Here is a 26,041-nt window from a genome sequence, read left to right on the forward strand (position 1 = left end):
GCTGTACAATTTGTTCATAAAGTCGACAGCGCGGGGGGTCTTCCTAACTGGTTTATATATGTATAGTACATTTATAAGTATTTTTTATACTGTACGGTTGTAAGAGCCCTCTTTGTAAGGGGTGTTGATTTTGTATGGCGGATCTATGGTCGTATTGTGCGTGGTTTTATAGGGTTTCAAGTTTTTTGTTGGCTAGGTTATGGTTTTGAAATTATGTGTGAAACGATGTTGATTTATAGTGTTAATTCATTTTAAATTATGTCGTGGTTTCTGCTTATAAAAGCATTTAATAGAATTTTTGTTGGTTTAAGTAAAAGTTATAAAAATTAAGGATTTTTAGCACCTCTTTTACGTGTGTACTTCGCTGCAGCTCCATTACATTAATTGTTTATATTATTATCGCTTCATGGTGTAAATTATATTCGAAAGAAACAGTAGCAAAAATTCGTAATTAAAACTTGTCCAGCTGTCCTAGAAATTAGGCTTGTAAAACAGAAAACATATATAGATTAATAGCTGATAAACTTGTTTATTACATAGACCGTATATGTTTATTAAAAGACTAGCTGTTCCCCGCGGTTTCACCCGCATTGCTCCGGTCCTGTTGGCCTGAGCGTGATGATTATAGCCTATACCTATAGCCTTCCTCGATAAATGGGCTGTCTAACACCGAAAGAATTTTTCAAATCAGACCAGTAGTTCCCAAGATTAGCGCGTTCAAACAAACAAACAAACTCTTCAGCTTTATAATATTAGTATAGATTATTTTAAGCATTTACATAGTTATAAAACCACTCAAATATCATTTTAATTTTTTATATAAAATTACATATTTATACACGAACGCATAAACCTTGTAACGTTTAAATTATTTGATCTACTAGCTTTTCGCCCGCGTCTTCGCCCGCGTTTTCAAAGGAAAACCCGCATAGTTCCCGTTCCCGCAGGATTTCCGGGCTAAAACCTATCCTATGTGTTAATCCAAGTTACCCTCTATATGTGTGCTAAATTTCATTATAATCGGTTCAGTAGTTTATGCGTGAAAACCATACATACATACAAACCTTTCCTCTTTATAATATTAGTATAGAAAAGTATAAACTCAACATATAATGGCAAATTACGTAATCAAAAACACGTAAATTGTACTCATAACGTCTTGGAAAGTCTTAGAGAAAATGGCGTCTGCTTGACATACATCCATTGAGATAGATCAAAGAACTAGGTACATTAGGGTTGCACCCTCGTAGGTCCTAGGTAAACCTAGGTTCTAGGGGTGGTTTATGTACTAAGTCATTTATGTGTCATAGAATGTGTTCCTTATAATTTTTAAATTAATTTATGTGTTGATAAAACATTTTTAATTCATTCACATAGTTTGGCAATAATTGCATGGTAAGTAAATCGTAATAAAAATGTAATTTATCTCTTACTATCTTTATAAAATGTATACTAATATTATAAAGCTGTAGAGTTTGTTTGTTTGTTTGAATACGCTAATCTCAGGAACTACTGGTCCGATTTGCAAAATTCTTTCGGTGTTAGATAGCCCATTTATGGAGGAAGGAAGGCTTCTCATCAGGCTAAGACCAACAGGAGCGGAGCCACTCGGGTGAAACCGCGAAGCGCATCTAGTAAAAAATATAAAGAACCGCAATAGAAGGTAGCCTATGTTCTTTCTCAGATTGATTAGACTAGCGGTCCGCCCCGTCTTCGCCCGTGATATATGTTTACGTATTCTCTCCATAAGAATTAACAAAATCGGTTCAGCCGTACTCGAGTTTTGCGCAGTGCGCTTACCAAGGCGCTTACCAACACATTTTGCGATTCTTTTTTATATTACTTATACAGATTATTAATAGTTTATGTTGCATAAACTCTTTGCACATTCCCATTTATTTTTATTTCTTCACGCTGTCAACAAATATTCTATCAGAAAAACAAAAATGTCAAAAAAATGTTTCACACAAAATTGCCCAAGTAATTTTAAATAGTAAAAATGCATAAAAAACCATGAAAAATGTTGCAAAATATATTTTTCTACCGCCAAATTAGAAGCAACACCCGACATAGTTATTAATTAATTAATTTATATTTTCACCGCATTTAACCAACTTCCAAAATGAAGGACGACGATGGTAAGTTAAATCATTATATTATTATTTTCAAAAAACAGTTTATAAAAAATAATAATGCCTGTTTGCTGTATAGTTTCTTATAAAATTGTTAGAAGACTACTGAGAATTATTGTAAATTGAGTTTTAAAGATAACTAATAGCGACCAAAATATAAACAGATACAAAAAAAATACTTAAATTATTGCTAAAACAATTGGGGAGTAAAACCAAAAGAAATCTGCAAAATTATAAAGCTGTGTTTGTTTATTTGCCTGCTTGAACGCGATCTCCAGAACAACTAAGCCGATTTGAATTCTTTTACAGTTTACTTTTAGGTAGTCTATTTATCGACGAAGGCTCTAAGCTTATAATATTATATTATCACGCTAAGACCAATAGGATCGGAGCAATGCGGGTATAATCGCGGGGAACAGCTAATCACTACATAGTATAAAACAAGTGGCGTTCCGCCGTCGATATCTGAATCTAAAAATAACGCTACCGATTTTTGTGGGGCTTTTTAAATAGAGTAATACAAGAGGAAGGTCTTAGTATAGATAGCGTTTAGCTACTATTATGTATTCTGTGGTATAGGTATAATTTATTATTAATAAACCGCGGGCAGAAAGCTAGTACTTAGCTCTTTACAAATTTTATGGTTGTAAAACATTTATTTCTTACAGAGGAGGAAGAAAACACCTTCGGTGTGACGCGTTACCCTTGCATGCCATCTCTAGTCGCGCTACAGCAGATGAGAAACCGTCTCCACCTGGCGTTCCTTGGCAGAAAACTGATGAAATGGACCATGCTGGCTTCGGGCAGGGAACTGAGACGGCTCGCTGGCGAATTGGATGGGTAAGTTCCTTCCATATGTTGTGTAGTAGATCGGAGACCGTCTTCACCTGGCGTTCCTTCGCAGAAAACTGATGGAATGGATCATGCTTGCTACAGGCTACAGGTAATGGATAGAGCGGCGCCTAGATTTAAAAAGGAGCGTATGTATTGCTATCTAGTCCTGTCTCTTGACACAAAAATCATAGTGAAGATAATGATGGTCAAACAAACATATTTTCCCCTCTTGACTTAGTTAGGAAGTAAGGATTAAATCTAATTTGCCATCGCAAAAAGTTTTTAATAACTATTAAGTTAACTACTATTAAGTTTCTCTTCTACTACCTCATACGACCAAATAAACATAATTGATTTGATTTGATTTACTTTAAACGAACATGCTTCTTCTATATTTTGGTACAGTTTTATAATAAATTATTTTTTGCAGTCTGTACAAGGGTTTTGCTGACGACCTCAGCAATGCGTTCATACTGCTAGCCCGTTGTCGATATTTCTACCCGCATCTAAACCAAATGGTGATAGAGGATGTTCCTAAAAAGGTAATTTATTCAAATTAATTAAAATTAAATTAAATTGAAATACTTAATATTGCGTAGTATGGCATAGGGTTAATTTATTTAAAAATAAATAAGTATTTCTTTTTTATTTCATACAATTCATCTTTTACGTAATATTATGTACTATGTACATTGTACAAGCTTTTCGCCCGCGGCCGCGTAATCAAAGGACAACCCGCATAGCTTCCGTTCGCGATAAAATTGGTTGAGCAGTTTTTGCGTGAAGTAGTAACAAACATACAAACTTTCGTATATTTTATAATATTAGTAGGATAGATATGAACAGTATTTAATACATACATTGATAACATGTCATCCTTATAATTAGATATTAATTATGCATGCAAAATGTATGTAATTAATTATTGAAATAACATGTGACGTGCTAATCTTATTATTATTTCGTACTATACTTAAAATTCAAATACAGTTTACTATTTTACAATCACTCCTATTAATTTAATAAAATTATGAAATTATTTTATACAAGAATATTGTTATTATTTACGTAAATGATGTCATTTTAATTAGTAACACTTGTTTAAACGATTTTATGACATAATCTTATCAAACAATACATTTGCTAAGAGGTGAATACGATAAAAAGTATCAGTAGAAATATATCGATAATTTCGCATGACTTCACAACGCCTCCGTGGCGCAATCGGCTAGCGCGTTCGGCTGTTAACCGAAAGGTTGGTGGTTCGAGCCCACCCGGGGGCGATATTTTTTTTATTAATATAAGTGCTGTTTTACTAAAGAAATACTGTATTATAAAATATGATATAAAAGATATATTATTCTGAGTGAATTATTATTGGTTCTTCATATTTTTTCATTTTAAAGACAAAATTGTATCAGTTCACAACCGATCCGAGTACCTAAGTCTTGGAATTTGGATGGTTTAATTCAGTGCCGGATTAAGCCAGCGCGGGGCCTGTAGCAAATTCTGTCAAGAGGCCCTTCGTTTGCTATAGTTTCTCAAGTTAAAGGGTATTAAATAAAACTGTACGTACACGGTGCTTCTGTGTGGGTGTTATGTTACCAGATATTGAAAATTTTCCCAAATTTTTCCCCGACTACGGAAGAAAGAGGGTTATGTTTTTCGAGTGTATCTATGTATAATATTTCTTTGGCACGCCCTGCAGTATAAACCGCTGAACCGATTTTGATTTATGAGGTGACATTGCAATCATCTGAATTATTATGGTAGTGGTGTTAGTGACGTTCAACATTAATTAGCTGTCAGGGTTTAATTTTAATTTTAATATAAATATTTGTATATGATAATTTTTTATAATATTGTAAAAATTCTTTTGTTACATAAACGATAAATTTTTAATTAAATAAATTACATAAAAAAATGTTTCAAAATTACAATGATTACCTATATTATTTTTTATTTTCAAAATATATGAATGCGGATAGCGGTAGTTTTTAGTCTAGAACACGGGACATTTTATTTTTAGAAAGAAAGAAGGAAGAAACCATTTATTCCAATACACACAAACACACAACAATAGCATTGTAAATTATGAATAATAGGTAATATAAAATATAAAGGGCATTGAAACTTTCTGTCATATCAAACCCGCCGCCATTTTGATTTTTTTTCAAAATTGCGGCGCACGATTAAAGTGGTATGTATGGATAGAGGACACATAGACGAACAAAAAATGTCTAATAACATAGTACCCTAAAGCGTCACATTATCGAGATATTTGGAGGTAAATAACAGTTTATTGGAAGAAAGTAGGTAGATTCATTACATAAAAACATACATACATTACATAAAAATGTAAGTAATGTAATGAATACCTACTTTCTTCCTGTAATAATAATAATCTATCAGGGAGTGATTATTTAGAGATAATATCTTGCATAATATAGACACGTAATAAGTCTATTTTTAGTGTTTGTCGTACTCATAAGTGAATATTTACCTCTAAATATCTCGGTAATGTGACGCTTTAGGGTACTATGTTATAAGACATTTTTTGTTCGTCTATGTGTCCTCTATCCATATTCCATACATACCACTTTAATCGTGCGCCGCGATTTTGAAAAAAAATCAAAATAGCGGCGGGTCGATATGCCAGCGTCCATACAAAAAGTTTCAAACCCCTTTATGTATGGTTGCTTGCGCTAAAAAAGGAAGCCACTCAGGATACCTGAGGCATAATACCTTAACACTGATTTTCAGTGACACCTTACGACATCCACATTGTCAGCTGCTTTACTGGATAATAAATAAATATAATTCCTGAATAATAATAACTTTATCTAGGTTTCCGCCCGCGGCTTCGCCCGCGTAGTCAAAGAAAAATCCGCATTAGTTCCCGTTCCCGTGGGATTTTCGGGATTGCGTCAATTTCCCGGGATAAAAAGTAGCCTATGTCCTTTCTCGGGTATCAAAATATCTCCATACCAAATTTCATGAAAATTGGTTCAGTACTTTAGGCGTGATTGAGTAACAGACAGACAGACAGACAGAGTTACTTTCGCATTTACAATATTAGTATGGAAGTATGGAATAGTATGGATTGTCATGTCCATCACGGAGTTCAAATGAATTAAAAAACGACAACGAAAACGACTCTGACGTTTTTAAGCTATATAAAAGTAACAAAAAAAAAATATTATGCTTATTAAAATTATCTTATAATGATTGACATTATAATGACATTATAATGACCTTTATTGCACTATACAAATAATCACATTCACGATCGAAAAATCCAACAGCACTACCTCGAAGATCTTTTAACCATTTTACCGTTTTACCCATAAAAATGGCAAATTCATTTTCAAAATACTGGCAGCATACGTTGAAGTTTTGTATTCCTTCGTTATTCGTATATGTAAAATTATTATTTGTATACAAAATTAAATAAGCCAAATAATCTACAGAGAACCTGTAAAACGATGTTTTATCTTTTTGTTTGTTTTCGGGAACAAATTTTACAGCGTTTTAATATCACAAGACAGCATATTTTTTACTAAAATAGCAAACCCCTTTTGACGTATTGCATGACACTATAATCGCTATAGCACTGGCGGAGGTTCGTATTCGTTTTTGATTTCGTATTTTCTTTGACAAAAGCGATGGATGATTGTCATGCTCCATCTGCCTTTTATTTTGTAATCTAAGGTTTGATAGTCGATAGAATCCTATTTTATTTGATCGGCGGCCTTATTAGCTAAAAATCAGCAGATAACGACCACCGCGCAACAGCAGCGCGACAGGTTCGTGACTGGTCGCAAAACGTCAAAAAAATTCGTATTATGTAAGCAGTTGCGTCGCTGTCGCACAACATCTGCTTTCTTCGACCGATGCACTTGATTTTGTATGGAAAGCAGCGACACTCACAATCAAGTGGCAACTGTTGGTACTACGTATGTTTATAAACAAGCACAGACACTCGTAGTTCTCCCTCTAACATTTATTAATTAATAAACATGTTCTTGCCATTGTTTATAAAACCGTAAATTAAGATATTATTAATGTATGCGACGACAAAATTTAATACTTCCTTATTGGTACAATGCTACACTTATGTTCGAAAACTTATCGAAATTTTTAACCTAAAACATTTTGCACACTTACCGCAATATATTTTAATTATATTTATAAATATTTGATGATCTTAGTTAACAATCAATAAAAAACACTATATTTGTGAGTAATTTCGCGTTTTTATACACTTTAGTGACGATAACACAAGCAGCAACAAGTCAACAACAAGTATTAGACCTGTCGCATATTTAACAGATGAATTGCTAAGTTGTTGCTGTCGTGTTGCTGTCACAAGTCATAGATAATACCGTTTGCAAAGCAACCTTTGACTTTACATTAGCGACAACTGCATTTTTAGTTTTTCAGTTGCTCGACAGAGGCAGCACTGTTAACGGCAGATTATCTGCTTGTTGTCTGCTTATACGTAATATGAAATAGACGATTGACAACAGCTATTGTGCAATTTTTGGTTGTTGCTTATCGTCTGCAAGATCCGTAATAAGGCAGCGGGTTGTTACGACTAGCTCGTTCGATGACAATATCAGGGGATTCCCCTGTTAGTTTTGCCGTGCTACCAACTTGCGTGTAGCGCAGTGCAAGCAGTAAAACACAACTTTTGGTGTAGCCAGCGCTCAATTGTAGAAACGTGGTAAAATTTTAAATTATTGTTGTAGATTTTGATACCAACGTTTATCGTGGTAGATCCGTGTATTTTTTTACGGTACGTGTATTATAAATTGATATTTTTTTACGGTCAGACAGGTATTAGACCGCGGGGCCCCCCGAGGCGCGGGGCCCGTAGCATTTGCTACTCTTGCTACGTGGCTAATCCGGCACTGGTTTAATTTTATTATTAAACGTTCAATAAGATAGGATTATTTAACATTCCATTCCTACATGGGAATTTAATTTTAAGAGAAATATTTAAATGGACTTAGTTACTTACGTTGAGAACTTTTATTATATTTATTTATTTATTCATTCATTTATACATCTTTGACTTACAGTACAGAACATACCAAAACGCACAAAGATAACAATTATTACAAAGTCTGACTTAAAAATAAGGTACAATAATTAGAGACAAACGATACAATATTAACATTAAATAAGTAGGTCAACTTCAGATTTAGCATGTAAAAATTTATTTAACAAATTGAGTGCATGATGGGTGGGTGCACTCCAAATATATCGCGGAAAAGGAAAGACAATAATTTAGAAATAATTTTTTCATGATAATAAATATAATTGTAAAATATCCTGTCGAATCACGCACAATTCTCATTTTGTAAATTCGATATATGTGTAAGTTTGTTCGTTGTGTTCTTACGACAAAACGGCTGAGCTAATATGGTTTTTAATTCTATAATATTTCTTCAGGCCGGAGTGATAGTCATACCGTCTACGAAGGCTGTGTCTGGTGTAAAAGTTGTTCTTCACGATATAATGGAGGTAATCAATATTTATTATAATAATTTAAATTGTACAAGTTTGTAACTAAACTGAAATAAAGAAGATTATTCGCGATGCGCTTGCGCATGTACGCAAGATACTGTTACATCTAGTAGGAAAAATATTATCGATTCGGACTCCATATTATTATGACGTCATAGTTGCCAATTTTAATAAGCAGCAACTTATTTATTGTAAGAGTAAAATAAATTCGTGAGTGTAATGCAAAAAGGATTTCTTAATTTTCATACAGATTTAGAGAAAATATAATGGTCATTGAAGTTTCTAATTCAAAATGAAACATGTATATTTTATTCATTAGACTTCTCCTAGAAGCACTTAAAGAATTGTCATAGACAAAGATTAAATATTAATGGTTAAAATCAAGAAGCTTATATCTTATACACTGGAGATTTCGGTATGAACATTTGACGTGTAACAAGAAAATTGTTGTGTTTTATCACTTTCACACCTAACTTGGTATTGCCACTGTTAATACGAAGTTTTCCCAAGGCTACTATGTATGCCGTAATATTCTGTGCAAAAGGTTAGTTTTTGTACATGAGTTTGTTGATAAATTGCCAACAACGTCATTCAGAAGCATTGTTGGATGAGACAATTATTATTTCTGCTAAATAAAATAAGTATCGGACCAATTATTAAAAAGCGATACTCCCTGATTATGGGTAGTTACCATAATAAAATTGTAGCAACTCTCACTTTGACAATATGGCATAAGTGTCAAAAAAATTGCGTCGCTTCGAATATTTAAGTTAATATTGTTGCGTATTTAATAAATATTTTCCGAATATAAATAATGTATTGCATTGTGAAAAATTGCAGAAGTGTTTGGACACTAAATTCTGGCATAGAATTTCACAGGCAAGTGTATATTTACGTTATTTACAATATTCCTCAATACTGCTGCATTTATCTGTTAAGAATCATTTCAATGGCAAAAATTGTAAAATTTTGCATCATTTTAGAAAGCAGTCATGTTAAATTTGTTATTTTCCTAATACTTTATCATTTTTCAACAAGTTTTCAATAAACAAAATTAACAAGTAAGGTAACCATGATGACGAGTTTTTATGGATAGTGAAGAGAATATATTGTAATAACAATATTATGATGAAATTTAGAACACCATTTTCAAGATTTTTACTAGTAATGAAACAACACTCGACATCGGTATTGCACTCATAATATGTAATTCTAAGATTGTTCGTTTTTACATTGAAATTTATACTTTTTTAACTTACCTCATATTTTTTGTTTTAGGTATTTCAGCTTTCCAAAAAGGAAAATAAAAAGAAATATATACGTGCCCATCAAGGGTAAAATTACTGAGGATTACGACCCCGAAAAAAATACCTTTTGAAAAATAAACTTAGTTGTGCAAGGCGTTTATTATAAACAGTTTTTCTTTGATGATTTTGGCTTGAAATTGACCCGTCGAAGCAACGCGTTTAAAAAGAAAGATCTGAGTAGCTTACAATTTGGTAAACAGCATCTGATGCAAAACACAACTTTCCTCTATTTACAAAGGATGTTAATGCTATATATCGGTTCATATCCAGGCTTTGTAGCCAAGAGTTATTTAAAACTATCATTCTATACCAATTGAAATTGTATGTACCTATAAAGTATGGCCAGTAATATTATAATATAATTAATACTGTTAAAAATATATGTCGTTATTATTTATAGACCATGATTTTTAGTTTTTTCTATTTCGAAAAATCCTGAATATACAAACCAGTGTGGTCACCCACAGAAAGAGACAAAAAACAACACTGACGTCATTCAAGGTTATATTTTCTTGTGACAAGTCAATGGTCATAGTGCAATCTCCAGTGTATTAGATATAAGCTTCTTGGTTAAAATATAAAACATTTAAACACAATCTAACTTTAAATCAGGGATCTGTCACTTTAATAGTTGTCTATGTGAAATACGACAAAACCAAATTAAAGAGAACCCGCGCTTAAAGATAAACCCTGTCTTAAGTTTTTTGTGGTAAAGCAGTAAGCATCGCCGGGTTATTAAGTAAATGAAAAGATCATCAAAATGACGATACCATTTCGTATACAGACGGAAGCGAAACCATACGTTCACTTGGGGATAGAAAAGGGTGGTCAAACGATACTGGAGACGAAGAAAGCCTGGCTGGAACTGCTTAAGCGACTCATTATGATGATGTCAGTACGATCCAACTTCATCATGGTGGAACTGTCGAACAAGGCTGCTACCAAGTAGGTGTTGTCAATTTGCATACACTGCGTAATTTGTTTGATACTTCTTATTTAAACGTGTAGGGAAACAGGCAATGGATGATGTTTTCGATTTTGTGTCGTTGGTTTATGGGATTGGAATTACGTGTTGTATGCTGTTTGGAAATGTAGTTTGATACTTTTGAATTGAACTTTTGAAGGCTGGTTGCTTGTTTATTTTTATGTCAGTTACTGTTATCAATCTAGTTACTTTTGATTTCTTTATCTCTGTTAATGAAATTCTGAAAAGATTAAATTGCACTAATTATTTTGACAGTATTCATGATAATGGTTATTAGATTGGTCTACTGGTCTCAATCTATCAACTACATCATAATATAGAGAAATTTGGCGTTTGTTTGATTTAGGATATCTACAAAAAGCATAAGGAAATAATGCTATAAACTATCATCTCTTTTGTATCTAAGATAATATCTTTTTATATTGTTAATTAATATATATTATTATGTAGATGTTAAAATTTATAAGTTACATCCTTGTATCGATGTTGTATCAAGAGATGTGCAGAATTATTTCTAGCGATTCTAGTGAATTATGCTATCCATAAATAGCCCTCAAAAGTTCAAATAGAAGTGTATAATTATTAGCTACCGAATATTTTAATACGAGATCTGTTTATTTTTGTTCATTTCTTACTCCATCAATATGTACTTCTAAATCTATATCTTCTTTGATGAGATTAACGTAATCTTCGTCATCTAAATCTTCTGGAACATAAGTAGTTGTTATGATCAAACTCAAACTCAAACATTTATTTATTCAATAAGGCTTCTTCGAGAAGCACTTTTGAAACGTCAATACATATTTTTAACATTTACCACCGATTCGGAAAGCAGTATCTATGGAGAAGAATCGGCAAGAAACTCCATAGTTGCTCTTTTAAATCATTTCAGTATGACAATTTAATTTTACAAAATATGTAACTATATATTATCATCGGTATCGGATCATGTTTCTGATCGGTACGAAAACTCTATATTGAAGAATTATTATTGTCAGCTTCCTATGCAATCGCTAAACATAAGTTTTATAAATAAATGCTAATTTCATGTCAATATCGGTTGATACTATGTATTTAATTTTCATCTACAATTATAGGTATATCAACAGACTTAAAAATGTGAGCAATATTTAAAAAGTTTTCTCGTATTTATGAAAAGTTTTGTAAGACGCGTGTTTCATTTATCATTTCACTTGTATTATTGTGATCTCGTATTGGAATGTTTTATTTTATCATCTTGCGAAGACGGATATTTGTGAGCAAATAAAGCATTACCTCATACGTATATTGATTAGTTAATAGTTTTGTTTATTTCAGTGAATAGTTAGAGCTAGCGCGCAAGAGCAACTTTTGTCTCCGCAACTATTTAGTTTCTCCCATCAACTCTATGGGGAGTTGCGTCGCTACGTGCGCGCACTTTCTTACTAGCCCATAGAGTTGATGGGAGAGACAAAATAGTTGCGGAGACAAAAGTTGCTCTTGCGCGCTAGCTCTTAGACAATTCTTAACATTAGCTTCAATGTATGATTTAACATGAAACAAAACATGTTAAGTACTGCTGGTACACAACATCACCCATAAACAAAATCAGAATTTATAGACAAAAGAAAGAGTAAAATGTTTTACATAATAATGTTTTCAATCCTACTAATCCTACTAATATTATAAATGCGAAATTTTGTCAGTATGTATGTAAAGATGTTTGTTACACTTTCTCGTAAATACATCTGAACTGATTACAATTAAATTTGGCACACACATAGAAAAAATAAACAAAAATAAATGTAGGTTTTATATGGCTGAAATATAAAGAAAAATCTATCAGTACATACAAGTTTATTTTAAAAAGGTTACTTTATCAAAGGCTCTACCAAAATCCGTCTTCGTTAGATGTTATTAATTGTATTATACATAGTTTAGTGTAGTTAGTTATGCCCGATGGGCCAAGCTGCCGATGAACTCACCCTTCCGTCTCTCTAAGGACTGGACGGCCATTTTTTTTAATGAAATCTACGAATTTTCTTTTTTATGTCTATTTCTTATCAATCTACGGATATTCTTTTTTTAATCTATTTTCTTATGAATCCAACGAGTTCTTTTTACCTTATCTGTGCAACGATTTTTTTATTCAAATTCAAATTATGTTTAACGTTGTCTATGCTCGGATACTTTTTTATCTGTGCTTGTTGAAAATGCTATTCTGTGCATGGCTTTGATTGCATTCGATCGTGATACCTACGTTTTTTATTGATAAATTAGTTTTTGATTCAAAATTTTCGAATACATAGTATACGAAGTATGCAAATTAAAATTATTTCTTTCTTTCTTTTACATTAGGTCTTAAACTAATTTGTGATTAGAACAATCCTAGTAAGCAAATAAAATGCTCCTGTCAGGAGGTTCCGCTTTTCCTTAACCCGAAGATCCTTGAAATATTTTTTTTTTGGTGAAAACAAGGCTGCTCTAATTAAACTAGAATAATAATTAATTTCTTGTTCGGAATAAGGAATTCAGTGACAGTGTTGTAAAAGTATGAAAATAAAATTATATAAACTAAGGGCTGATTTTTCAATCGTTGGTTAAAACTTGTTCATCGAATAACGTATTAAACTACCATTTCAAAAATGTATTCTAATTGTCCGTTTTTGACAGTTTACAGGTGACATTTTAATGTTCGTGTAAGTAATACTTTATTGGACGGATAAATTTTAACCAAGGATTGAAAAATCGGCCCTTAATTAAATAATATAAAATATAATGAACCTAATTATTTGCGTAATGTGATGAAGAATAAATATAATGTTTTGACATTTTGACACAGAGCAGATAAACAGTATGTTTAGAAGACAATACTGAATTAAATTAAGATTTATCTACATAATATTATGTTTCCTTTGCTCAAGTTATCTAAATATTATTTTTCACACATTTACGGGCATTGCGGTGAATTTCATGCCAATTATTTTTGTCTGTCAGACAATGTGTTGGTGTTTAGTTATTAACATTTTTTATCGTGATTGCGTCATCGTTGGATTGGACATTAGGTATTATTTTTATAATGTACCTTATCGTAGTGATCATAAGTTTCATGCTATTCCTTGGCTTATATTTTCGTACTTAGGTATTAAACCTATCCTATAGCTGCAGTAATCTCTTTACAATTAGACGGGATTTGATTAACATTAACAACAACACTTATAAATTGTAAGTTTACACTAACTTCTATGAACGGGTCGGCATTATTAATAAGCTTTAAATATAATATTATGGTTCATTTTACGAAATATTAGTACTTCACATTTAAAAAAATCCCTCAGCATTAGATACTTGTTTTGATATCTCACATTAGTCAAAAATCTGTCCTAAGTATATATTATGATGTCCTTGTTGGTATGTGGTAAATGCATCTTACACCTTTTTTAAATAATTCTATCAGATCTAGTATTTTATTATATTATCTTTGTCTTTTTAATCAGGTACTAGCTTACCGCCCGCGGCTTCGCCCGCTTTCTCTAAAAGGATTTGAGATTTAAACTATCCTATCTCTCAAGTTGGATCGAACTGCACATGGTGTGCGAATTTTATTATAATCGGTTAAGTGGTTTAGGAGTCCATTGAGGACAAACATTGTGACACGAGATTTATATACATATATTATCAGGTATTTATCCTATAGAAGTACCTATAGAGACATTTTAATCGGGTTCACTCAATACGTTAATGATTTATAACTTTAGTTTACATTTCTCTTTAAACAGCAACAAAAGATTTACAACATATTTTATTTGATTATCAGAGCAATTTAAAGTAAACACAAGTACTAGACGATGTTATTGAAAAATTAACTACATTTACAAAAGAGTTCATCGTCAGAATGGCTATATTGCAAACAAAAAATATACACTCGTTATTCAATGTCACAACTCAGTTCAACTGATAGGTTTATTCAACCAAGAGGAAGTTTTTTGCAAATAAAAAGACGTACAGTCCTTATTTGGAAGAGAGTCATCGGCAGTTAATGAATCCGATATCGAACAAAATACATTGTCTGCAGGAAACAAAACGTGCTGGGTAAGATCGTCATACCCAAAACGAATGTAACGATGGGATATATAAATAATGAATTGGAAGAGCTAGCCAGAGAAGAATTCTTCAGGCTCAAAAAAGTTCTCGATATTAAAAGAAAAATACGCGCTGCGAAAGAGGATAAGACAGAGAAACCGAAAATTGAAGAAACTAAAAAGCCTAAAGTGAAAAGAAAAATAACACCCCTACCTCCGGTTGAAGATGATACAAACAGGTGTTCCATTTGTGGCAATGTTATTAAAGACATTCCTCTTGAAGAAGATGAAAAGGCTCTACAAGAACAAAAATTAGAAGATTTGAAAGCTCAGATAAACGAGATTATGCAAATTACGAAGGGACTGAATGAAGAAGGTGTACTTGCTACAAATATAAATGATTTCTTACGTACAGCAGAAGAACTAAGAGAGCAAATACGGTACCCAGATGAAATGGATTTCGAAGATGCTGAATTGGAAATTGACATTGATACATTGTGTTGTGAATGTAGAATGAAATATCTGGAAGAGCGCCAACGGCAAACAGCAAAAGCTGACGAAGCAGCAGAACCATTAAATAAACCGCCTAATATTAGCCCTGCAATTAGTCAAACTGATGTTACTATGAAAGAACCATCCAAGGATACTTTTAAATCAACTAGAATACAAGAACCTGGAACATCTGAAGTATACAGTCAAATTCAGTCCGACATCGAGTTGGGTACATTTGAAACTGAAGAAAAGGAAATTATAAAAATAACTCGAACTAAAAATGAAGATGGCACCATTTCAGAACAGAAGAAAGTAATAAAGATTAAACGAGAAGTTAAAACACCAGTTAGAGGAAAATCGGCGGCATCTACGAATATCAGTACCACAAATCAACCTTCACAAACATCTGATAAGTCTAATCCATATTCTGGATCAAGAACTGTCGGTGTTATTAGTATAAATAGTAATGACAAAAGCTATTTTAATGAAGTTTCTCAAAGACAAGTCAAATCGTTGCCTATTACTCCTGTATCGCAAATGTCAGAGCCAGTGGAGCGATTCTGTATGTCATCCGTTACTTTATTATCGACAGATTTAGATATGGAATTTATCAGTTCAAGTGATGAATACATATCAATATCTCTAAATAACTCCCATCCAGCTATGCCTGGTTGTCCAAAATGTCAATATGTACGTACTGGAAACACGCAATCTTGCGTAAGTTTCAATTTGAAAGTCTCAGAGAACGAAGTCTCCAACAAAAAGTCATCAGTATCGTCCAAATCAGTAAATAAATCACGATCAAACGATGAATTGACCAAAACAAAAGCTAAAAAGAATAAAATTAAGGAAAGTGTTTCTTTTGCTCCTAAAGAAATCAAAAGTAATACATCAATATAAATAAACCAATAAGACTTGTATTACTAGAAAGAATAGCTCAAAACTTGTATTAAAAACAAAAAAAAGTATTGACGTAGTAGATACTGACATTAGAAACAAATTTTAACTTTTTAAACCATCACAAATATTACCAAGAAAATAAAATCGTGTTTTTACTCCTTACGGAACTCCGTTATGGAAGTCCTTAGAAGAAGGTCAAGGGTGAATTATAATGGCAGCTTTAAAGATGAAATTGAATACAAATAACGGCTCAAAATTAAATATCAATGTTTGTCGGCAGGAGATTGAACGTATTGAAGAAAATTGTCATTCCAAGAACTAATGTGACTGTTGGATATATTCTTTCTGAACTCGAAGAAATGGATAGAGAAGAATTTCATAGGTTGAAAAAAGTTAAAGAAAAAAAGAAAGGAAAAGCTGCACAGCCAGAGCAAATTGAAGAAAAAATCGACCAGATAAAGGAGTGTTGTTTAAGAATAGAAAAGAAAAAGGAAATTAAACCTATGGTTGTACCAGCTCCACCAAAATTAAAAGAAATTTTAAAGGAGCCGGATATAAGTGAAATTTCTTTGCTATCTGAAGTTCCACCAGGAACTTTGACTGATGGAGAAAAAGTGGACACAGTAAATTTGAAACTGGAGTTTCTTAAAAATCACATCAACGAATTGATAGCATTAGGGGAGACCTTTATTCAGACTGGGATAGATATTATAGATGTTGAAGAATTTATAAAACTTTGTGAGAAAGCTAAAACAAATATTGAGCAACTTTTCGAGGACACAGATGAAAAACGTGACATTGAAAATAGATTCGATAAATTCAAGGAACATGTACGCGAAATAGTTATAATCGGGAGTGACATAAAAAACCAAATTCCTTTAGAACCTAATGTTGAAAGTGTTATACGAGTTTGTAAAGAACTAGATACTCAACTAAACCCAATAGAAGAAAAAACTGCAGCGGGTAGATCTCGATTAGAGGAATTAAGTAGTCAAATCGATCACGTAGTCCAAATAACTAAAGAATATAAAAAACAAGGCTTACTTTCTTCGAGTGCGGAAGCCTTTTTAAATTCGTGTGATATTTTAAAAAGAAAAATAAAAGAATATTCTCAGCAAGAAGCTAAATCTGATAAACTGAATAATCTAAAAGAACACATAACCGATTTAAATAAACTTACAGAGGAAGTTAGGAAAGGAGGTTTAGAAACGAAAGAAATAGACAATTTTTCGAAAGCTTGCAAGCAATTTAAAGGGAAATTAGATAATAAAGATGATCATAAAACAGAAGAAAGGAACATAGCATTAAATACTTTATTAGAACAAATCGATGAAACAATCGGTTTAAGCATTAAGGCAAAAGATGTAGGTCTCATTGGCGACAGTATAGAGGATTTTGTTAAATCATCTGAGAAACTTAAAAAACAAATTGTACCTAAAAAAGATTCTAAACCAAATGTTCTTAGTCAACTTAAATGTAACATAAGTCATGTTATGGGAATAATTGAAGATTATAAGAACCAGGGATTAATAACAGAAAGCGTAGAAGATTTCATAAGAACTTGTGAAATGACTAAAAATAAAATTGAGCGATATGAAGTTCAATCTTTTGAGCCAGTTAAAAGCGAAATTCTTGAAGCACCATGTTCAGGTCGATGTTTAATTTGTGATGAACCATCAGCAACCGCTATATTAGCATCTGAGAAAGAAACGGAAGATGTGAGTGAATTAAGATCTCAAATGCCATGTGATTCATGTCAAGATGAACTCCAGGAAGTTAAGCCACCATCAGAATTCGATTTATGTAATACATGCTCTGATATAAATGACGTTCCTGATGGTAATAATTCAATGGAAAGTCAAGTAACCCCACAGGGGGAAAGTTATTGTGACATATGTAAAAACTTTGTAACAGGCAGCCATACTCATAGCGAAACTGTTCCTGAACAAGACAACGCCTCTTTAGGTTATTACGAGAAGAAAATACGGAAAATTACAAAAGTAACAAGAACACAGAACAACGACGGTACAATAACAGAAGAAAAAGAAACAATTTCTATCAAAAAGATTAAACGTGATCCAACTGAAACTTCGTTAGATGATAACGAAGAAGATGATGATGATGACTATAATGATACATCATCAGATTCATTTAACGATGAAAAACAAGTTGCTTTGTGCACGATAAGAAATCAAAATCAGCGAGGTTTTATAGGTAGTCGAAAAACTAAATCAGAAGCTGGTCTCCGACCTTCTCCATTAGTTTTAGCAGGGTTAAGGAGTTGTATTTCTGTCGGCAGTATTTGTATCAATGGTGAATATCTTAATTCACAGGCTATTATCAGCCATGACTCAGTTCCTTTTGAATTATTATAATTTTTTCCTGAAAGTTCAAATTTGTTTCTGTTGGCATTACATACATTTGCAAAATGGCGTACATTTATAAAATTATCAAATTTTTCGATCACAGCAGGTACTGTAAAAATTATCAAATAATCAATATAACATAGGTACATAAAATTGTTAAATTATTGAATCGCAATATAATATGCCTTACTTATTTACCGCCGTCATTGCTTTAGAGTTCGTTTAGTATTTTGTGTTGCAGCTTAAAAATAAAACAATGCTTGACTTTGGAAAATGTACGGAAAATAATACATATTATGATGAAGACGGAAGGATGGGTATTATAATAGTAGATATGAATTTAAATAAAATATTTTCACCCACAGGAAGTATAACGTATTATCAAAATTGGTAATACCCCGAGTAAGACTAAGTGAGAAGTACATCACGTCTGAATTAGAGGAAATGGAGAGAGAGGACAACTTTCGCTTAAAGCGTTTTAAAGAACTAAAGATAAAGAAGGCCGGGGGTGATGATAAACAAAAAGTTCCAGTCTGTTCTATATGCAAATCACAAATTGAACCAAGCGATATTTGTGGTTTATGTAAAAAATGCGCTAAACCCAAAGAGCCAAAGCCAACTGTATGTCCTTTATGTGAAAAGGGTGATAAAGATAAGCCACCGAAAGCGAAAATACCCAAGAAAGAAGCCAGTAAACAAGAAATTGCTCTACCAAAGAAGGTATCTGAAAAAGAGGTCAGTAAACCAGAAGATGTTCCACCAAAGCAAGAGCCTGTAACTGCCACAGATGAAGAGTGTAGCTGTCTCAAAAATGCAGAAGGTGATGTTCTTCAGCTATTATGTGCTAGCTGTCAGAAGAGGATATTAATGCAAAATGAATGCTCTTGCTTAAAAAAAGAAGAAGAGGAAATGCCAATTGTAAAAGTATGTTCCTGTCCAGATGTAGAAACTGAAGATGAAAATGAGCAGCAACGCTCCGAAATTAAAATCCAAGATGAATGTCCCAATAAAAAATTAGAAGAGAAAGATCCGTGTCAGGGACAAGCCACCTTAGTGCAAAACGTATGCTCCTGTGATCAAATGCAAAGGAAAGATAATGCGGAAATACCTGAAATAATGAAACAAGATGACTCTGTAAAAAAGAAAACGCAACGTCATGTGTCAACCCAGAAGGATTGTTCTTGTGATATTCAACGATCAGAAATTGTAATTCAAGATGAACGCTCACGAGGAACTGTAGGAAATAAATGTCAAAAGCAACCGCAAAATGTTTGTTCCTGTGAAACAATGAATATGGGAGATATTAAACAGTCTCCGTCACGGGCAATTTCAATTAAAAAAGAATGTTCCTGTGAAAAAATTAGTGCGAATGAACAACAGCAAAAAATTTTCATAAATAAACTTGTGTTGGAGAAAGTATGTTTATGTGAAAACCCTGATAAAGCTACTGAAGACGTTGGCGCTAGTTTAAAAAAAATAAATATGACAGATTTATGTAAAGAAATCGATTGGGAAAAAATTAATAAATTAAAAGACATTTACCTCAGTAAAAACCAAAAAGAAGAGTGTAGCTGCGGTAAAAATACTCAAATAAACCAAGATAATATATGTAAGGAGTGTTTGAATAAAAAACAAAAAGATGTATCTAAGGATACATGTTCAATATGTGAAAAAGATCTGAAAAAGAAAAAACAATGTGTATGCAATCATAGCTTAGCTTGCCTTACAAACGTTTCAGGAAAATCATCGAAGAATTCTTTATGCTCAAACTGTAGGAAAGAAGCGGTTGATCTAAAATGCAGTAAATCAGATCCTGGTGTTAAAACAAATCGTCAAGTTTGCAACCAATGTCAAAAAGAGGGAATTAAGCCAGCAACTATAAACAAACAAGACCTGCGCGCAGTTTGTTCAACTTGTGAAAGCAAAAATGATAAAATTTGGACTAATCAGAACATTGGAAAGGCTAGTGAAAATATTTGCGAAACGTGTAAAAAGGAATGTGATACACAAAATCGCACGACTCCGTACAGTACAAATCCGTCAAATAATGAATTAGATAGTAACTCTACATTATATTCTCAAATGAATGATGATTTGCTGAAAGCATCCTCTCATATTAATGAAGTAATTTCTATTACATCTAAGTATAAATCTTCAAATAGTGTTGAAAAGTTGGTAGGCGCGTGCAAAGAGGTTAAATCTAAAATTGATGAATTATCGCTTAAGAAATCAAAGTCTAACGTAGGTTCTAAATGTTCATGTAAAAATTTGCAAGAAAAAGATGTGAAAACGTCCGTTGCGGATGATTCTGAGGATCTAGGAGTATATGTTACAAAGTTTCAGAAAATTGTTACCGTTAAAAGATATCAAAACGACGATGGAACTATTAAAGAAGAAAAAAGAGTCGTGACTGTAACTACTCAATCGAAAAATCCTAGTACTAATGCCATTTTAGATGATCGTAAAACCAAAAAGCAGGCTTCTGTATCACCCGCCACGAGCAGTATTAAGCAGAAAGTTTCAACTAGTTCGACACCGTCAGGAAAAGTATTGAAAATAACTTTACCACCAAAACAAAAGGCAAGCAACACAACAGTGTTTTCTACAGATGTATCAATAAATTCGTATACGTCTTGTAATATGACTGACAATCGAAGCATGGAAACCAAATCATCTGAACAAATTGAATGCAGTAATTTGGGACAGCGAGAGCCAAGCCAGGAATCAGATAAATGTCAATGCAAGAGCAAATCACCCGAATCACCCGCCACCAGATCTGTTTCCGAAACTTGTTCTATAAATACAAAACCTTCAAACAAATGTTGCACACATCATAATGATCCAAGTGCGTCAAAGAGTTGCTGTACCATAAAAATTGTTCCAAAAAATAAAGCCAATTTGGACAAAAAAGTTGAATTAGCCAATAACTGTTTAGAACTACTAAAGAAGATTCTTTTGGAATCCGATCCAACTAGCGTGTCTCCTTCTGCAAAGACTGAATCTGATTCATGTTCCTGCAATTTACAAAAGAGCGCGAAATCTACTGTTCAAAGTACGAATGTATGTAGCCGCTGTTCTAGTAAAAATAAAATTGAAACTAAAAACGACAAACCATGTTGCAACAAAAAAGAAGTTGACAAATCCAAAGATTGTTGCCATGCTGTTTCTAATCCAAAAAGAATAAGTAGTGAAAACCAGTGCAGTTGTAAAGGAAATCTAACTCAGCAATCTTCATTAATGTCTCCTTCAGCTTCTAATTCGACGTTAAATAAAAACAATTGTTGTAAGGCTCCAAATTCTAATAGGGAAATTAAATCACCTCAAGAATCATCGTGTACTTGTAGAAAGGAAGAAGAAAATCAGAATAAAAATAAATGTATTTGTAAACAATCATCCAAATTGTCTAAAAAAGATAACCCACCTATCTCGTTCAAACCACCTTGTAGCTGCAAAACAAGTGAAAGCCCGAAAGCTATGCCATCTGTTTGTTCAATGTGCAGATCTAAAATGAACACCAAAACTCCAAAATCTTCGTGCTCTTGTTTACTAGCTAATGAATCAAATAATATATCCAATTATTCATCTGAAACTGAATGTTGTCCCAACAAAATCACACCCTCCTGTCCGTCTTGTAGTTCTAAATCTAAAGAATCTACTAGAAAATGTAATCACCAATCAGGAAATGTTCATCAAGCATGGTATTTCTCAACCTCTATACCTACTCCGCACTATCAGCCACCTATAGATAAAAATGATGAACAATTATCGAAATATTCAATGTGCAGTCTTCAGTCACAATGTAATGACACGCCTGAATTCAGCCGGAGCTCGAATAACTCGTATTATTTTGACAATAAAGTACTTTCAATGAGTGAATTATCAAGAGAATCACAAATAACTTTCCAAATATTTAAATCTGAACAGAACTGTTGTATCGCATCTTCGTCTTCAATACCTTTCTATAAAAAGCCACAAACAATAGCATTTTGTCCTTCCTGCGGTTCTAAGCCGAATACCACCAAGTTATGTTGTAATGGTAATGTCGAACGGGATAATAATAAAAGTAAAAGTCAGTTCACTGGATCATGTACTACACCAAAGCCTTCAAAAGATAAGATTAAAGTAGAATGTTCTGAATCGTCTCCTTCATTAAAATCTTGTTGTAATCAAACCGATATTAATCAATGTTGTTCTAGGAAAGAGATATCATACTGCCCATTATGCAAATCCAAAATAAAAGCGTCTCCTTGTTGCACCAAGCAGCCACAAACAGTATCTTCTGCTACATCTACGTGTATACAAAAATCTAAAACTTGCAGTTGTAGTAAAGATAAATCAGACGCTTCTAAACGTGTTTCTCCGATACCATCTAAACCTCCTTGTAACTGTCAAAAGAAAAAAGAATTAGAACAAAAATGTTGCAGTCAACCGAAAATTGAACAAGAATGTTGTGCATTGGCTCCCTCACAAAAATCTTGTTGTAATCAAACTGCTAATAGTTCCAAGCCTCAACTAAAACAATCATCTTGTAGTTGTAAAAGTAATAAATCGAATATTGGGCAAAATAAAATAGTTGGTATAAAAACTGCATCTATTACCAAATCCGGTTGTCATAGTGATAATGCTAACGAGAAAGCTGGGCAGTGTTGTAAAAAATTAGCAAATAATACACAGAAATGTTGTTCTTCAGCTAAAGAACCTGTTATATCCTGCTGTAAAAAGCCTGAAAATGATACTTGTCCTATGCAAAGTAAGTTTAATTGTCCAATTTGTAGTTCTCGAGTGAAAGCGAATGAGTCTTCTTGCACTTGTAAAAGCAAAGATAAAGAAGAATCTAATTTAAATAAAAATATTACAACGACAGCCGTATGTTGTGGTGTAAAGCAACAGGAACAAAGTCAAGAGTGCTGTAAAACACCAGATGATAAGAAAGAGAAAAATATTAAGTCCTGTTGTGATAAAACAGAGAAGGATAATAGCTTTAAATCAAATTGTCCTATATGTTCAAAACCAAAACCACCGTCCTGTACCTGCGCTAATAAAACTTCAAATCTCAATAAAGAAGCTCCAAAAGAATCAAAACCAGATAATAATAAATGCTCTTGCAACTCAGCAAAAACTGCTACTCCAGATCCTTGCTGTAAAGAGCCAAAAAGCGAATGTTGTCCTCAAGAAAATTCTAATAGCTGCCAGATTTGTAGTGATAAAAAACAAGCAGAAGAACCTTCCTGTAAATGCGGCAATAAATCTAAAACAAAACAAGAGAACAGCTGTTCCAAATGTGGTTCAGAATTGAAGACAAAGCCTCCATCGTGTATTTGTAAAAAAGATACAGACAAATCTAAAGAGTGTTGTAAAGAACCAGAGAAGAGTAAAGACGAATCTTGTCCAATTTGCAGCTCAAAAAACAAACAGCCAAAACGATGTTCATCTTGTGGTTCTGAAATACAACCTAAACCATCTTGTTCATGTGCAGAAAATACTAAGAAACCAGAAACGTCAAAACCGTGCTGTCAACAACAAAACGAAAATAAGCCTTGCTGCAACAAGGAGAAAGAAAAACAATCGCAAAAGACTTGTACCTGTTCATCCATAAACGCACCTCCACAACCTAAAAGTGAACCAGAGAATAAATGTACTTGTACATCTAAATCTAATGTAACCAAACCTGATTCTGCTACTAAAGATAAAACAAAAGCAACGAGTATTGATAAAAAAGAAGACACACCTGAACAATGTCCTGTATGTGCGAAAAACAAATCGAAATGCAATTGCAAAGAGAAATCAGACTCTAACCTGACCAAGAAGAGCGATCCATGTCCACCATGCTGCCCTTCCACGCAAAAGATCAAACCATGCCCAAAGTGTGGCTCACAAAAAGAGAATAAACAAAAAGTGGAACGCATAAAATCGTGCTGTTGTTGCCCTTCGAAAGATATATCAAAAACGCGCCAGAAAAACTCAAAAGTCAGCGTGCGAACAATACCATCTCAAGATTGTGGTATATGCGGACCAAAGACTAAAAACGCAGAGACGTCCACGCGCAGATCAGATCGGTATGATGTGAGGAATTTGGAGATGATGAAGCAACCTCAATCTCCTAAGAAGATGTGTACTTGTTCTTCAGAGTCGTACATCAGTTTGGAAAGCTGGTGTCCGCAAATGCCAGCTAGGGCTAGTTCATATCACGGTCGGTGTTTTCATTAATTCATAAAATAAAACTAACTTTGAAAAACGGCTTTGTTTCTAATCCAATAGGTAGATTTCGCATAGAATGATAATAATTTCCTTAGCATAAATGCAACTATAAAAAATGTTTCTACTCCTAATTCCATCACTAGGTACATATTTACCGAACTCAATAATATTTATCCAATTTTACGTGTATATAAAACAGTTTCAGTGACTGAAATGGACTATGTATTTCTTTACAATATCAAAACTATTATGGAGATTGATTTTTTTTTGATAATTTTATAAAATTGTACGCACGATAATTTGTTTCCAATGACTTTGGCCGTTGTACAAAGGTAACATTTACATAAAGCTGTACTTACAATAAATAATTATTACAAAAACTTCTGGTGTTATTCAATGACCTATTATACTAGTAGACGCGGCATACGCCAACATCATTGCACTAAAAAAACAGCGTAATTAATACATACCTACTTACTAACGCATTATCACCAATACAGTTGTTCTCTCTTTCACTCTCACGCACGAGACATAATACATGTCTCACTCATGTACTTCGTAATAACAACTGCCGATTAAAATATAAAAAGAACGTCCAGCCACGACGCTGAATGGTGCGTGACTAAGTGAAACTCGGGCACTTAGCTGAGTTTTTTCTTGCCAAAATAGAGAGCGGGTAACGTATCTATCTTTTTTATATATCATAGGTGTTATTATATCCCTTAGTTATAATTTCATAAGGCTTTTAGTAAAGTGTTGCAAAATACAAATAACATAATACAACACTATTCAATTTTTAAAATTATAAATTACTACTACAAAATATTGCAAATATGAACAAAATCTAGTAGGTTTTAGAGCCCGTTTGACACTTACTGTTAAACTTACTGATAGCTAGGTTTAACAACTTCACACATTATCATTTATCTGACATAAGAGCTAGCGCGCAAGAGCAACTTTTGTTTCCGCAACTATTTTGTCTCTCCCATCAACTCTATGGAGAGTTGCGTCGCTACGTGCGCGCACTTTCTTACTAGTTGATGGGAGAGACAAAATAGTTGCGGAGACAAAAGTTGCTCTTGCGCGCTAGCTCTAAAAGTTAAACAGAAAATATCCACAAGTTGCGTAAATGTCATAATTATTGCGCATGAGCAACTATTAAATTTATTTCAAATTAAAAACTTTTCGTCATTTTTTACAGTTTATAAGATTTACATCATCAATTTGTCTCTGT

At 33.1% G+C, this 26,041-nt stretch overlaps 1 protein-coding gene and 1 non-coding gene across 2 annotated transcripts; both read left to right on the forward strand.

Annotated features, from left to right (window-relative positions):
- The first annotated feature begins 1,999 nt into the window (after window positions 1-1,999).
- Window positions 2,000-24,918, forward strand: LOC123703946. The gene is made up of 8 exons (XM_045652158.1): window positions 2,000-2,138; window positions 2,801-2,972; window positions 3,397-3,508; window positions 8,424-8,495; window positions 10,590-10,750; window positions 16,524-18,597; window positions 18,716-18,720; window positions 18,975-24,918. The coding sequence occupies exons 1-8, from the start codon at window positions 2,123-2,125 to the stop codon at window positions 24,814-24,816; spliced, it is 8,454 nt and encodes a 2,817-aa protein (XP_045508114.1). The 5' UTR covers window positions 2,000-2,122; the 3' UTR covers window positions 24,817-24,918.
- Window positions 4,176-4,249, forward strand: Trnan-guu. Its single transcript has one exon. It is a non-coding gene; the product is annotated as a tRNA-Asn (tRNA).
- Window positions 24,919-26,041: the final 1,123 nt, after the last annotated feature.

The sequence above is a fragment of the Colias croceus genome, chromosome 28 (assembly GCF_905220415.1).
Source record: "Colias croceus chromosome 28, ilColCroc2.1".
Taxonomy (NCBI): Eukaryota; Metazoa; Arthropoda; class Insecta; order Lepidoptera; family Pieridae; genus Colias; species Colias croceus.